The sequence below is a fragment of the Cyanistes caeruleus genome, chromosome Z, assembly GCF_971803275.1.
Source record: "Cyanistes caeruleus chromosome Z, bCyaCae1.hap1.1, whole genome shotgun sequence".
NCBI lineage: Eukaryota > Metazoa > Chordata > Aves > Passeriformes > Paridae > Cyanistes > Cyanistes caeruleus.
Genome location: NC_141732.1, coordinates 64,921,071 through 64,935,215, shown reverse-complemented (window position 1 = coordinate 64,935,215; position 14,145 = coordinate 64,921,071). Strand labels below are relative to the sequence as shown.

Below are 14,145 nucleotides of genomic sequence, written 5' to 3'. Positions count from 1 at the left end.
GCAGCCGACCATCACTCACTCTGATGGCAGGGGGTCAGCTGGGATTCTTTGGTGGCCTCCCGGGCAATAGTTAAAAAGAAGATTTTGGTTCACATGTCAATGTCTAACTTGAAAGCACCAAGTATAAAAAGTGATTTTTTTTTCTTTTTTTCTTTTTTTTTTTTTTTTTTTTAAATTGTGTTTCACTAGTGGCAGCAGCGCGGCCAGGAAGGGGAGTTTCTCTGCAAGGACATCTGATTGCATGTGAAGCTTACAATGGGGCTGGCTCTGCCTGGTTTTAATTTTTTTCTCCTGTATGAGCTGAGATATTTTATTCCCCCATACCAAAGAGGGAGAAAAATTAAATCCAGACAGCTCCAACTGCACTTTACATTTCGTATGCAATCAAACAGACTTTGAGAATACCATCAGCTTTTTTACCAACCTGCCTACCATATAGAGAATGTAAATAAATACTAAAATCCCAAAACATCATGTTCTTATGCTAACTCATCTTGCAATGCAGAAACTGACATTTAGGACAATTTCTCCTGTTAAATTTAACCTGAGACCTAAAGCATTGTAAGGTTTGCAAAGGATTACATAGGAATAGTCTCTGTCCCACTGCAAATACTTAAAAAATCCTACAAGCATAAGTGCAGCTGATATTTCACCAGCAAAGTAAATTATCTGAGACAGAATGAAGCCAAAAGTATCACTAGTTATAGAGAAAGCTCTTTACAAAGATAAAATTTTCAAAATAAAATTCTCTAACTAAAACTTAGTATTTTAAAAACTAAACCCTAGCCCTATGAAAATAAATTAATGTTACTTAGTCTGTGTTAAACTGTCATGCTTAGTTGTCTGAAGGGTCAGAATCTGAGAGATATCCAACTCTGAAATCATAGCTTCTGTATATAAAATCAATGCAACCAACAAATAAATGAAACTGGGAATTCATGCAGCTCTAGACAATATAATCAGCTTTTTTGTATTTTGTATCCTTTTTCCACCAGCTCTTTGCCCCATTAGACTGTCAAGATCAAGACTGATGCTATTGTTTCCGACATAGTTCCTCTCTGCCACCCAGAAGAAAACAAACTAATTCAAAGCAACAATACATTAAGGAATAGCTCAAGAGTTCTGCTGGTCTCTGCTAACTGTAGTTTACTTGAGACTATGAAATTATTTCTACCAGAACTGGTTTGTTTGGGCATGAAGTAAGGCAGTGCAACCTCAATCTAGCAGGGAAAAGTAAAAGGTTAAATTTTGGTCTCCAATTTTCACAATGGGTGCAGCTCACATATGTGAAAATATAAACTCTCTGCACAGTTAAGCTAATAAGCTTTCTCATAGTGAGACAATAAGAACTGTGAGCATACTGTACAGCACAATAAGTGCTGGCACATGAGCTGTCTCAGTCTTGAGGGACAGTGTTTCACAGTATATCAGTGACAGAAGATCAGCTTCCAGCCAGAATTATGAATGAAAAGTTTAAGCCTTTGTAAAAGTCTTGACTTCAAATGATACTTCTGCAGTCACCTCAAAAATTGATGTACTGAACTATTTTGAGGAATATGGCAATTAATACTCCATTTTCTAAGAGTGCTATGCACAAAAATTCGTTAGTTTAACCTAAGACATAATGATTAAAAAAGGTGTGTGAATACACAAGTATGTGTATGTGTGAATACATTTTCACAAATTTAAGCCAATCAGATAAAACAGTACACATTAAACCTGCATAGAAGTATCTTACACATAAAATTAATAAATAACTTATAAACCTGGGTATAACTTATAAACCTGGGTAAGTAGTGAGAGACAGAAAAATTCATGTCTCTCCCTTTCTCAGGCACCAGACTGCAAGGGACTGTTTGTGCATATTAATTTCACGGTAAACTGTGTGCTTGGAATTGCCACAAATGTTGTCTCTGGAGAGCTATGGTTATTTGTCTTGAAATAGTCTCTCATAATTTTGTGACTATTATACAAAAATACTTCATCAACAAATGCTATGGTTACATTTAAATAAGTAAACAAACAGTTTAAGGATCCTTTTGTACCCCTGATGCAGCTCAGCTTACATGTCACAGCTCACACCCTTGCAGCTAAACTCCTTCTCCACTTCTCCCCTACTCAAAAAAAAACCAACCTAAAACCCAGAAAGGCTTCGTCCACGCGGCTTATTAGAAACAGTCCCAGGCCCATGCTCATTCCCAGACTGTGCTCAGACATTGTTTGGGATGGTGCTAATTAGTCAGGGTCAAAACGGTTCCAGGGGCTGTGCAAGCAATTAGCAGCACGTTCACTTGCACACATGCTGAAGCCCATCAGTCGTGATCTAACACAGGACCATCCTGTTCCTCCAGCTGCCAAAGGCAGCTCCTGAATTTGGCAACCTCCTTTGGCAGATTCAGTTAATAAGGTGGCAACTTCAAATTCCAGCTGCCATGTGCTACCTCTGTCCTTTCCCCACCCAAAGGAGAGGCAACAGGGAGGGCAGGAGTTTGAAGAACTGTGTCACACAAAGAACAGGAGGTTCCACATGCTGCCCAAACCACTGGCTTCCTCTCTGTTAGGGAGAGAAGACACAAAGCTGCCTAAAAGATCTTCAGATGAGCTATGATAATCTGTCAGCTGATAGACAGACTCAGATAATTCACCTCAGTTCACAATGGAGCCCTCAAAGGCAACTAGCTTCACCAAACCACTGGTGCCTTTGAACAGTTATAAAATCTTGCCCTGCTCACATAAATGATAGAACAGTCCTCTTTGCTGAAGCACCACAAAAGAGAAAAGTTTGGATTAGATGAAGTAAATCTGAGTTGATGTGAATGCTGTCATCACTTACGCACTTGACAAAGACTTTGGAAGAAATAAAAACTAAGGAATTTTGTGAGATGCAGATATTCTTGCTATGTCTCATCTGCAGGTGACTGAAGCTTTGATGTGAGAGACATGCACTGTTAGACTGATAACTAGTACACCTGTGGAAAAAAAAAAAATCCCACAAAAATGTGGGAAGGAGTTGTTCAAGTCTTTCCAACTCACTGGACAAAACCTGCTAAGTTCAAAAGTTTGGGGTATTTTCCCATCTGCATTTAACAAAAGACACCAGTACCCCATATACACCATTCCAATTAATCACTGGTACAAAATTATTCCTGTTATCTGTCTTACTTCACCTGACTTTGAACATTCTAACAATTGAAAAATTAATTTTAAATACTCACATCTGTAAACTTATTTAAAAATTTATAAATCTTTAAATTGTTGTTATTACCGTGTCTCTCAATTATGCTTCCCAGACAGGTTTTTCCCTTTTCTCCTTTTTCTGCAGCATTGTTTCTGTTTTGAAAGGGAAAAACAGGATACACTTTCATTTCCCCACATACCAGAAGTTTTGATGGGAAGAAAGAATAGGAAATTACATATTTTACAGTGGAAAGTTTGGATAGGATGACTTGCAACTGCCTACTACAAAAAATATGAAATAATGGCTCTAGGTCTGACATTTCATTAGGACTATATAATATAGGTGTTGCTTTGAAAATAAATGTTCTGTTGATTTGATACTGCAGAGGACATTTGTTGAAAGTTTGTTTAGCTTTTCATTAAAATTATTTTTCAGTCTTCATTTAGGGCAAGAAAATGCTGAATATACTTGCTTGTGCAGAATTTTTGTATCTGACCCTGTCAAACTCTGCTGTCAAAATCAAGCACAAGGCTTGCTTCTGTTGGAGCAAAGCAGAAACAGTTAGTCAAAACCAACATCCCCTCCTGTAGGAATTTAGTAGCTGGTTTTGGGTTTTTTTTTCCTAAAAATTTTCTCTTTTTTAAAGTAAAATTAATGCTGAAACTTCATTTAAGCTTTTTCTTTTTTCCCAAAATGTCATCAGATTTTTAATATAAAAATAATTAGAGTAATTTCAAGAATATCATCTATCATCAGAAACAAAAACTTTTCAGTTCTTCACAGTGTTGCAGATCCTATTCTAACACTGCTTTTGCACCATGTGTTTTTGGAAACTTTATGTCATTTGAGCTTTTGGCACTGAACAGAATCATACTTGACTTTGGATTTATAGCAATCTGTCTTCTTCAACCTTGTACAAAGCACCCAAATTATTGTAGGGAATGAGTACTGTTATTTACTTCTAGTTTACAGTTAATGTATTAAAAATATGACTCGAAGAGACTAGAGATTATGTCAATCCTTCTTGCTTGAAAATAGGAGGTAAGGCTGGAATTGGTTTAAAAATACAACAGAACTCCTGGAAATGCCCCAGAATGCTAGAGGCTTCCTTATCTCAGCAAACTAAGAATGTGAATCCATTTCAGAGAGTGAAACTGAGAAGTGTGCTAAAAAACAGGCATGAGAAGATGCACCAACACTTTCATGTCTTTGTACAGAGTGCACCATTTTGTCTGTGAAACATAATGGGAAAGAATGAGGCCAAAAATACCTGTCCCCACAGTTTCTGTACCTAGGAAGGAGGTCTCCAAGGAAGTCCTCCCTGGGGCTTGTCTCCTGCCATCCAGAGCCACAGAATCAGCAAGTGTTAAGGGTATACAAAAAAAGGATATATTTAGATATACTTTATATATTCAGAAATAGATCTTAAAAGATCATCTAGTCCCAATACCCCTGCCATAGGGTAGAGACACATCCCTAGTTCCATAGTCCAGGTTTCTCAAGGCTTTATTCAAAACCGAAACCTGCTTTTGAACATTGGGAAATCCACAACCTCCCTGGGCAACCTGTTCCAGTGTCTCACCACCCTCACGGTAAAGAATTTCCTTCTGGTAGCTAACCTTAATTTCCTCTCTTCCAGTTTGTGCCCATAAAGATGTCACAACCAACGCTGCCAGAAAAAGTTTCTGGGCCAAACATGAGGCTGGAGAAAAGGAACGTCTGCACCCCAACCACGTGAACGACTCCTCCACGGAACTCCGGGCATCAGCTCTAACTTCTCCCCAGGCCAGCAGTGCCCTTCGCTCCTGCCTCTACCCCGGCCTCTCTCCATTGCACCCTATTCCACTACCCTTCCCTTCCTGCCGCCTCTTCCCGCCCTCGCCTTCGCGTTTCCTGTCCGGGGCGGAGGAGGTTTGGCCCCGCGGCGCCGCCGTCTCCCAGAGGCTGCGTTGAGCATCATGGCGGCGTCTCTCTCAATGTCAGCGGCGCTGAGGGGCTTCGTCGCCAGGAGCGGTGCGGCCGCGGTCCGCCCGCCGCCGCCCAGGTAACGGCACCGCAGGCTCCCCACCGGCCGGCCGGGGGGCACCGCCGCACCTCGGCGCCCGCGGGGACCCGAGGAGGCCGTCCCGGGCCTGGGCCTCCGCCGCGGCCGCCCCGGGAGCTGGGCCGGGGGGACCCCGACGCGGGTGGGGGCCGGCCAGATTGGCAGCAGGCGCCGGGCCGAGGCTTCCTCCGTGTCAGTCCGTGCGTGTCCCTGCCTGTTCCTGTCTGTCGGTGCTTGTCCTTGCCCGTCCTTGCTGTCTGCCTCGCGGTGACCGCTCGCCCGATGTCCTTGCCTGGAGGTCGAGTTCTGGTCGCCATGGCCTCGCTGCCGGGGAGCGTTACCTCGCCAGCAAGTCTTCCCAGAGATTTGCACCCTACGACATTCTTTTGTATCGTGTTCCATTTTCTCTCCATCCCTTCTTCGAAACACGGCACCTTTTTCAGAGGATGAATATCTGCTTTTTCGCTGATTTCCTAAAACTAATATTGGAATTAGATTTATAATAGTAGGTAGCGCTTTGTTTTTTGTTTCTTTAATGCAGAGACCTGTACTAGAAGTCGGTACATGACCCAACCGCAAGTTGAAGATACGTTTACTTTTGTGCATCTCACAGGCCCAAGGCTTATGTAAGACCGCACTCTAGTCAGGAGAAATAATGTAGCTCAAGGCCGACAGTTTTGATTTGGAGAGTTTGCTTTCTGTACTGCTTTGGTCTTTACATATTAACAGATACAGGTTAGTTCCAGTAATTTTTTTTAAATCTGTGTGGGTTTTTAAATGTCTTTGTGTTATAGATATGTGTGCATGCATATAGAAACACAGAGAAAAACTATATATGCACACAGAGAAAGAGCTCTACTGTTTTTTCACATTTTAATCCTCTGATTGTCCCATTGGTTACTGCTCCCTCCTCCCTCCTAAAATGGCACCTGTTTTATGGAGTTGAAGGTTAATTGTTGGTCTCCTAAAAATGCTTTGACATCTGTGAGTATGAATTTAGGAATTTCTCTAAGCTAATCCAGAAACTTAGTGTTCATGTTCAGCTGTTTCTTTCTGCCCTTCTTCTGCTCCTCTGTGATGCTGACAGAATAGTTGCCTATCCCATGCAGTAAATTGGGTCAGTCAAGTGATTCAGGCTAAAAATAATTTAGTTTTGAAGGTTCACCACTCTACATTTCAAATAATTATTAAAAAAAAAAATTAGTAGGATGTAGCAGAGCTGGGTATGAGATGCATGGAAATGTGAAGTAGGTACACTTCAGTTGGTATGTCTTCTTTGAAACAGTGCATTATGTTCCTTGCTTGTCACAGAGGGTGAGGAAGAATTAGTGCCCCTTAGTGTTTTCAGTGAGAGGGATGTTGAGGACATTTACCTGAGTGAGGCCGAAACTTAAGCCTCACATTCTGTAGGACAGTGACCTGATCATAGGTCAGCAGGTTTCTTGGAGAAGAGGGAGAGCATTATGAGTTTCTCAGAGTTTTGTACACAGCTTTGTAATCACTGCTTATTGTTAGAATGAGAATTAAATTTTCCATGGAATAAGGAAAAGTTGCTTCAGAATAAGAGAGTTTTGGCAGTATAATGGTATGCTTAAGATTGTCATTTGTTGCACAATTTTTGCAAAGTAATTATGTCCTGGTTAGGTAGGCACTGAAACGTAAATATTTTCTCGATTACTGTTTTATATAAAAATATCTACATATAAAAAAATATTATATGAAATTTTATTCTTAACCAGCCTCAGTAGTCTCCCTATTTGGGAGTGAGAATCAGGATACTTAATTACAGAAAATTCAATATGTCTTCCTGCTGCTCATGGTGAGGTGATAATTCGGAAGTAGAAAGGAGAAAGTGTACCTGTTGCTTTTTTATTTTGTATTGCATCTTGTATGCAACTGTTTGTTTTCCTGTTGCATACAGTATAATCTTTCTTACAGAGCATGTAATCCTTTGTATTTCATCAGATAAATTTCCATATACGTATAGATGCCTCAAAGTTTGACAGTGTACAGCTCCCATTTTTAGCTTTAGTGTCTCACATCTCCTGACCTCACAGAACTGAACCTTTTACCAAAGACCACTTAAGCTTGTTAGTTGCAGTTGCAGTGATCAGCAGCTATCTAAAATACTACTTCTTTAAGAAGCTAGTAGTTTGCTGCATATCTTGCAGATGGATATGTAAGTCTTGCACTACTGGTTTCCTTTAAGAAAAGTATTTTGACAGATACAATTTGGTACAAGTAGTTTCTTTGTTTTAAAGTATGTTTGAAGTATTTGTGTTCAATACAACTACTTGTGGAGTAATTTCTGTCATTGTCAAAGTGTAGAAAGAATGTGTTATACCAGTGTGCTAGATGTGTGTCTTTAAGTGTTAGAATTAATAACGATAAAAACTATTGGTGTTCTTAGGAGATGACCAAAGAAGATTCTGGGACTGTGGACTGTGAGGGCACATGAATGACTCTTATATCACTACAGCACTATGTTTTTGTTTACTCAGATTCAGAGTAAAGTTTGGTTGTTTCATGTTAATTGCCTAAATTAGGTTATGAGAGTAATATAGCTTATTGTTTGGACACTGTAGGTTTAAATTTTAAGCATTCAAGATGTAGTTTTCTTTGCAGTTCATTTTTATGCAGATTTTTGCACATGGAAGTTCTTAGAGCTTTCCAGTCTTCAGAACTTCAATTAAATAATAATATGATCAGTTTCCAAGAGTTACAAGAGAGATTCTGTTCAGATTTCTGTTAGTGATACTTGGTTCTTAGAAATCTTACGATATCTAGTGCAAATACTGCTTCTATCAGGACACGTTTAGGCACTTTAATATACACATGCTCAAGCTGCCCAATGATTCTGAACTGATTATTTCCACAATATGGACATAAGTGTTCAGTCTGAAATTAAGAGAACATGCAACAACATTCCTCATATCTTTATGAAATCCTGAGTGCTTTTTCTAGATCACTTAAACAAAAATGGTTGCCGAGTCCCTCATTATTTTATCTGGTGGTGAGCCTAATAGATACCAGCAGATACTTGAGCTTAAATCATATTTTGAAGCTTTCATGCTGTAAGATCTGTGAAGTTTTCAGGAGACTTGAAATTATGTAGAACATGCTCTCCCTAGTTTGATGTAAAAGATAGCAGTGTTTCCTTCCATTAGTAAATATAGACAGTTGAAGCTGGGAAGCTGGGAAAAGAGAACTTCAAACAAATGCCTGCTGAACTGGGACTCAGATATTTGTTTCAAAACCACTTCAGAGTGTTTCTGAGAAACCTTTTCTATCACAATTTATTTGAGTCAGAATTAATTTCCATTGCTCTAGCAGAATGTTGTGTGTAGGTGTAGTATGGCCACACACTATTTCATAATAATGATTTTTTCATGTCACTTTCCAGTGGTTTTTCAAAATGTGTTACCTTCCTCTTAAAATGCTGCTGTAGACTCTGAGTACAACAGGAAAATGTTTTGCTGGTTCATCATTGTTTCAGGTTCAGGAGGATGCTCTTGCACAAAAAGCTCAACTCGCAGTAGGAATTGTAAAGCAAGTCAATTTTATTAGTCACTTTTGCATAAATACATACCAACCCCTGGATGTTGGACGAGCCGCCAAGCAGGAGATGGAGCTTGGTGCTCAGGTGGCAGGGCAGGTAGGCTGTGCATTTTCATGGCATCCCCTGGATGAAAACGATGTGCATGAGGTCCTCCTCTTGCCTCCACACCAGAGCCACGTCATACATCACATCCTCAGGAGTGGCCAGTTCAGCATCTTCTCCTGCAGGGCCAGTGCATAATATGAGGACATAACGGCCCATGAGCACACCTCCATGCCAGCAACTGCTTTGTTGTGTGTTACTCCCCTTTCACAGGATGAATCCCACCAGGTGACTGATACATAGTTTCGTTACTGGAGGTTAGTCTTACCAACTAACAGCAAGATTTTTTACATTATCCTGTCCATGTGTACAACAGCAGACCAAATATGGCAGTCTTTATCTGTTCCTGACACAATCATAAAGGGATATCTGAGGTTATGAAAGTAAAGAATTATGTACACTTGTGTAGTACGAAGCATGTTATTCAGTACATACTCAAGAAATTGAGGAAATCTGGGATGCCATTTAGATCTCAGTTTTCAGTTGCTGTCTTTATAGACAGTCTTCCCGCTCAGAAAAATGAGGGAGAAGCCCTTTTTGTGGCAAAATAAAAGACTTCTAAAACAGGAAAAAAAACTCCTGTCTTAATTTTTTATGCTTTCCTTCCATGAAAAATAGAGAAAATGCTTACTAACTTAAAAACCCCCTAAATTCTACAAGGTAACTAGCTTATTCTTTTGTGCTTTTTGTTTGGTTTTGGTTTTTCTTCTTTCATGATGTTTTTGGTGCATGTCAATACCAAAGCATGTGCTAAAATATGGCTTAGACTTCCCAGAGCTAGGTCTGGGTAGAGCAGAGAGCTGTTTGGCCAGTGTTAGTGCTAGCCAGTGTTATAGGTAGTATGTTGCAGAAATTGTATTATTTATTGTTTCATTCACCTGTAATACATGTCTGCCTTACTTTATTTCACACAATAATAAATATATGTGTATATGACAATATAAATATATTGTCAGACTCAGACACATCAGAAGCTTTAATTTTCATTAATAAAAACCAGTTCTGTAGCATTTATAATTGTTAAAATTATTTCCGGTGACTGATATAATCTGCATAGAGAGCCTGGAATAAAATTTTAGGATAAGACTGGGAGAAAAAATGGTCTTTTTGCAGTCTTGCCCTAGCTGTATAAGAGATGTTTTTTAGATAGTTCTATTTTGATTATTCATCAGGAAAAATGATTTATTTGGCTTTTAAAATACATATTTGTCTGGAATTTTACAATTTTTTCTTAAGTATGCATTTTGGTTTTAATGTGTATCAGAGTAAGTACAGTGAGTCACGGTATCTTACAATATAATAGCACTAGGGTGAATTGAAATCTGGAATAAAATTCCAGCAGTTTTTTGCTCGTGAGATTGTGTTGACATGGAGTGTTGGAAAAGACTCAAGGTGAAAGATATGGAGAGACAAATGGATGTTGACAAGGGAAGAAAAAAACGAAATCCACTACTATTCATACACTTAATGAGCATAAATTTAAAAACAAAACTCCAGGCAGCACTGACTGTCTGATTTTGGAGACACCCTGAACAGTAGCTTGGGAGTTGGTATTTCCTATGTCTGAAGTGTATAATTTGTTTGAAAAAAACTCCTTTCAACTGTGCACACTGTTCAAATAGTGATTGTATGGTTACGAAAGGGTCTAGGAGACAAATCTTGCTTGTTCACTATGACTGAAAGCAGTATCAGTGGTGTTTGTTACAGTCACAGGTCCTATGATGGCAGCCTGTGTTTATCTCTTTTGAAGGACTGTCCTCTTTCTGCAACAATTTTGCATGCTTTGAGGAAGAGAAGGGGGAAGTTTTTGATAAGTAGGATGACTTAATTCCCTTTGCAGTATTTTATGTAGTATCTCAGAGCTACTAATCCATCATTACTTGAGCAGGAGCAACAGGGTAACTTGCTCACATCTATTGTGTTCATGGGTATGCACCATTTATTAAGATATCAAAGTGACTATGTTGAACCAGAATGGTGTCTTAGATTTCCTACTTTTGACTTCTCTGGCATTATTTGGAGTCGGGTGCAAGAATGTTCCTTGTTTTCTTTGGAGTGGAAGGAGTAAGCTCTGGAGAGCCCCCATGGAGTAATGAAGGTGTTGGATGTAATGAAACATGGGATCAAGTGAGGTGTTGCTGTCAAGGTGAACAATTCCATCAAAATGAGAAAGTGCAAAATACCATGTATCATGTAGCTTAGTGATGAGCTCAGACCAAGCTCATTTGAGTTCGTAAAGTCTATGGTATTCCTGGTAATGTTTGTGAAAGTTTATGTCCTTTCAGTATTCATCTAGAGGAAGAAGGGGATGGATAGAAAGATGTGCAAGTAAGAGGGGCAGATAGGAAAAAAATACTTGGGAGAGAATGTTTGAGAATAGGGCTGGAAATGACTGTTTTTGTAATGTACTTATGGAGGAGTAAGTAGAGCAGGCATCATGACAGCAAAATGTTCCTGATAAGGCTTCTTAGATTGCTCTTTTTATTGGTCATACAACTTGGGATGACTTATTTTAACTACATTCAGCTCCACTTTTGGAACTGAAAACCCAGAGGAGAGGAATGACACTCTTTTCAGAAAGTAAAGGTTAAACACAGGCAAGCAGACAGATGTTTAAGGTATATTTGTGTTGAAAGCTAACTTTAAATAAGCAATGTGCTTGCTTCTCCACTAAAGCAGCTGAATGCTCTTCTAAGCAGTTTTGTGGCAGCTAACTGTTGTGGGCTCAGAACTGTAGGTTGTTTGCTTAAAGTTTGGCTTACTTTTAAAAAAAGCACTGTCACATATGGTAATAACTTTTTTCGAAAACTTACTGATTTGAGAACCTAATAATCTTCTCTTTACTTAAAAGATTTGAAGAGTGGAGACATAAATAAAACCTCAAAATTGCACCAAAAAGAAAAAAACCAAACAACCCCTCAAAAAAGCTTTGGAGAGTAGAGGTGAAGCTTGTTGACAATAGTATCCTAAAGCAGAAGGACATAATACTTTCTTTCCTTCAGGGACTAAACAATTTAAAATGAAATCTAACACTGCATTTGAAAAATTACCCTTTATTTTAAAGGCAATTCCCCAAACATTCTTACTGAATATTTTATATCTCAAAGTTAGAGAAATATATTTGTAGAACGTATTGCACTAAGTTGAGCCACATTTTTTGTCAAATAAATTAGTCAGTAATAAGACTATGAAATGCCAAGTGGATACACAGGGAAGGGGAATAATTATGCTACATGTCAATGGACAGTTTTTTAAATCTATGTTAGCAAAATAATAAAATTTGCTTTATTGATGTAGGTTTAATATATCATGTTCAATAGATTTAACTCAGAGGAAAAATACTGCTGTTTGGATTTTAAAAATTACCTTGATTTTTCTTTAGTGTAGGTTTGAGCATTTTAACTCATTTGACCTTGTTATTGTCTGTCTTAGGTGAAATTGACTGTTTTAAGAGACTGAAATGATGAGAAGCTTTTATAGTTAGCGTGGAAGCATGAACCTGCTCACAAATAGTTTAAAAAAATCCCCAAATTCAAAAACTCCTATTTTACATTAATAATATCAGTAAATCTGTATGATCTTTAATAACTAAATGTTTTATATGTTTTACCTGTCTGCAGGTTTTCATTCTTAGGATAATACAGTGGATTTTGCTGTCTTTATAATTATTTTGTAAGCATTTGATTCTGAGTGTGTTAAAAAACAGACCTTCAAACTGTCTTAAAATCTTATCCTTTTTTGTTTTTAATAAAAGAAATCAATAAACTAGCAGGAGACAAGCTGAACAGTTTAGAGTACTTTGATTATAATGTGTGTTTTCATATTTCCTAAGACATTAATGGCATTTCTGTCTGAGTTTCGAAAGTCAATTCTCTCCTGGCAGTGTACTAGTGTGTGTAAGTAGTATTTACTTAGCTCTTTCCAACTGCAGTAGTTTCTGTCTGAATCTTCCCTTGACCCATAACTGATGTTGAAGAGGTAAAGTGACTTTTGACTCAACAAGACAGACCGTAGGCAGCTCTAGAATGTGTGTGGGTAAACAGTTATTGCAGCTGCTTATTTCTGGGGTCTTAACATGAAAGAGTTCATAAACAAGTCCTGTTCATTTTTTTAAAGTCAGACTTAAGTATTTGATATAAATATTTTTAGACCTTTAATGAATGTATATTTTATATGTGAACACCTCTGACATTGTCATTTGTGATCAGTCTGCTGATGTAATCTTCTGCTAAATGTTAATGAAGTAATCTGCTGAGTGTTAATGATGCCATTTATATTGAAGTCCAAACTAAAATTTTGTTACAGGTGATGGCTGTTGAATTTTTAATCTTTTTTTTATAGATTTCAGTAGTTTTAAGATATCGCATGTTCAGAAGTTATCATGTTTAATCATCTTTCTACTATATTTTAAATGAAAGAAAAAGGCAGAAAACTCTTTATGTAGTAGCTTTGACTGTTCTGTTGCATATTCACAGAGTATTTGCATCTTCTGCACAAGTTATCGGAAGGAAAATTCTGCAAGAGTGATGTTTTGTCATATGCCAGTGTTTATGCCTACCAGAGAAAGAGACAAATAATCTGCATGTCTGAACTGGAATTCAAGAATAAGGTTTGCATTTAAAATACCAGTGTTGCCTTAAGGCTTTAGAAAAGCATGAGTAATATCAATACTTGCAGTCTACTTTCAGAGAGAGAGCTAACAGTTGATTAGATAGTAGAAATATAAAAAGGAAAAAAGAATACGACTAGTGGAGGAAGAGAAGATCCATGTGTAAGGAAGAGTACAAGCAAACACACAAATAGGGTAGCTGATCAGATTATTTTTATTCTCAAAGGTGAATTCTTAAAAATACTTCTGAAGTGTGTTTACATTAATAAATAATGCAAGATGGAAATAAATCAGATAATTATGGAAGAAAAGAGCACTCAGTCTTTCTTTGAGTGTAGACTTCATTTTATGTAGCTTGGTAGTTTCCTTGTATTTCTCTTGTAGCACACAATAATTAGTCCTTCATCAGTTTAAAGAATTGCTGTTCCAAGATTGCAGATACTGACCCAGTATGCAAAGAAAGGAAGTTGTTTGGGTTTTTTTTCCTAGCTAGCACCATTTAATTGTTGCTTGCACTTGTGTATATAATAGGAGTTAGAGTTTAGGTGTAGTAATTTTTTTAAAAAACTCCAGTGGGAGACACTTACACAGGTTGCTTACATTGCAGCCAGCCATTTGTTTTCATCTCAAGACAGATGTGTATTGTTGAAGGT

At 38.1% G+C, this 14,145-nt stretch overlaps 1 protein-coding gene and 1 long non-coding RNA gene across 2 annotated transcripts in view; one reads left to right on the top strand and one right to left on the bottom strand.

Moving 5' to 3' along the window:
* LOC111941518 (uncharacterized) overlaps nt 1-5,029 on the bottom strand; it is a 20,635-nt gene extending 15,606 nt beyond the window's left edge. Inside the window, exons 1-3 of the long non-coding RNA XR_002870084.2 lie at nt 4,798-5,029; nt 4,470-4,513; nt 3,266-3,330 (exon numbers count right to left, since the gene is read on the bottom strand). This is a non-coding gene — a long non-coding RNA (uncharacterized LOC111941518). The remainder of the gene's footprint in view (nt 1-3,265; nt 3,331-4,469; nt 4,514-4,797) is intronic.
* NDUFS4 (NADH:ubiquinone oxidoreductase subunit S4) overlaps nt 146-14,145 on the top strand; it is a 52,759-nt gene continuing 38,759 nt past the window's right edge. Inside the window, exon 1 of the mRNA XM_023944553.2 lies at nt 146-5,222. Within this exon, the coding sequence (XP_023800321.1) occupies nt 5,137-5,222 (86 nt within the window). The 5' untranslated portion in view covers nt 146-5,136. The remainder of the gene's footprint in view (nt 5,223-14,145) is intronic.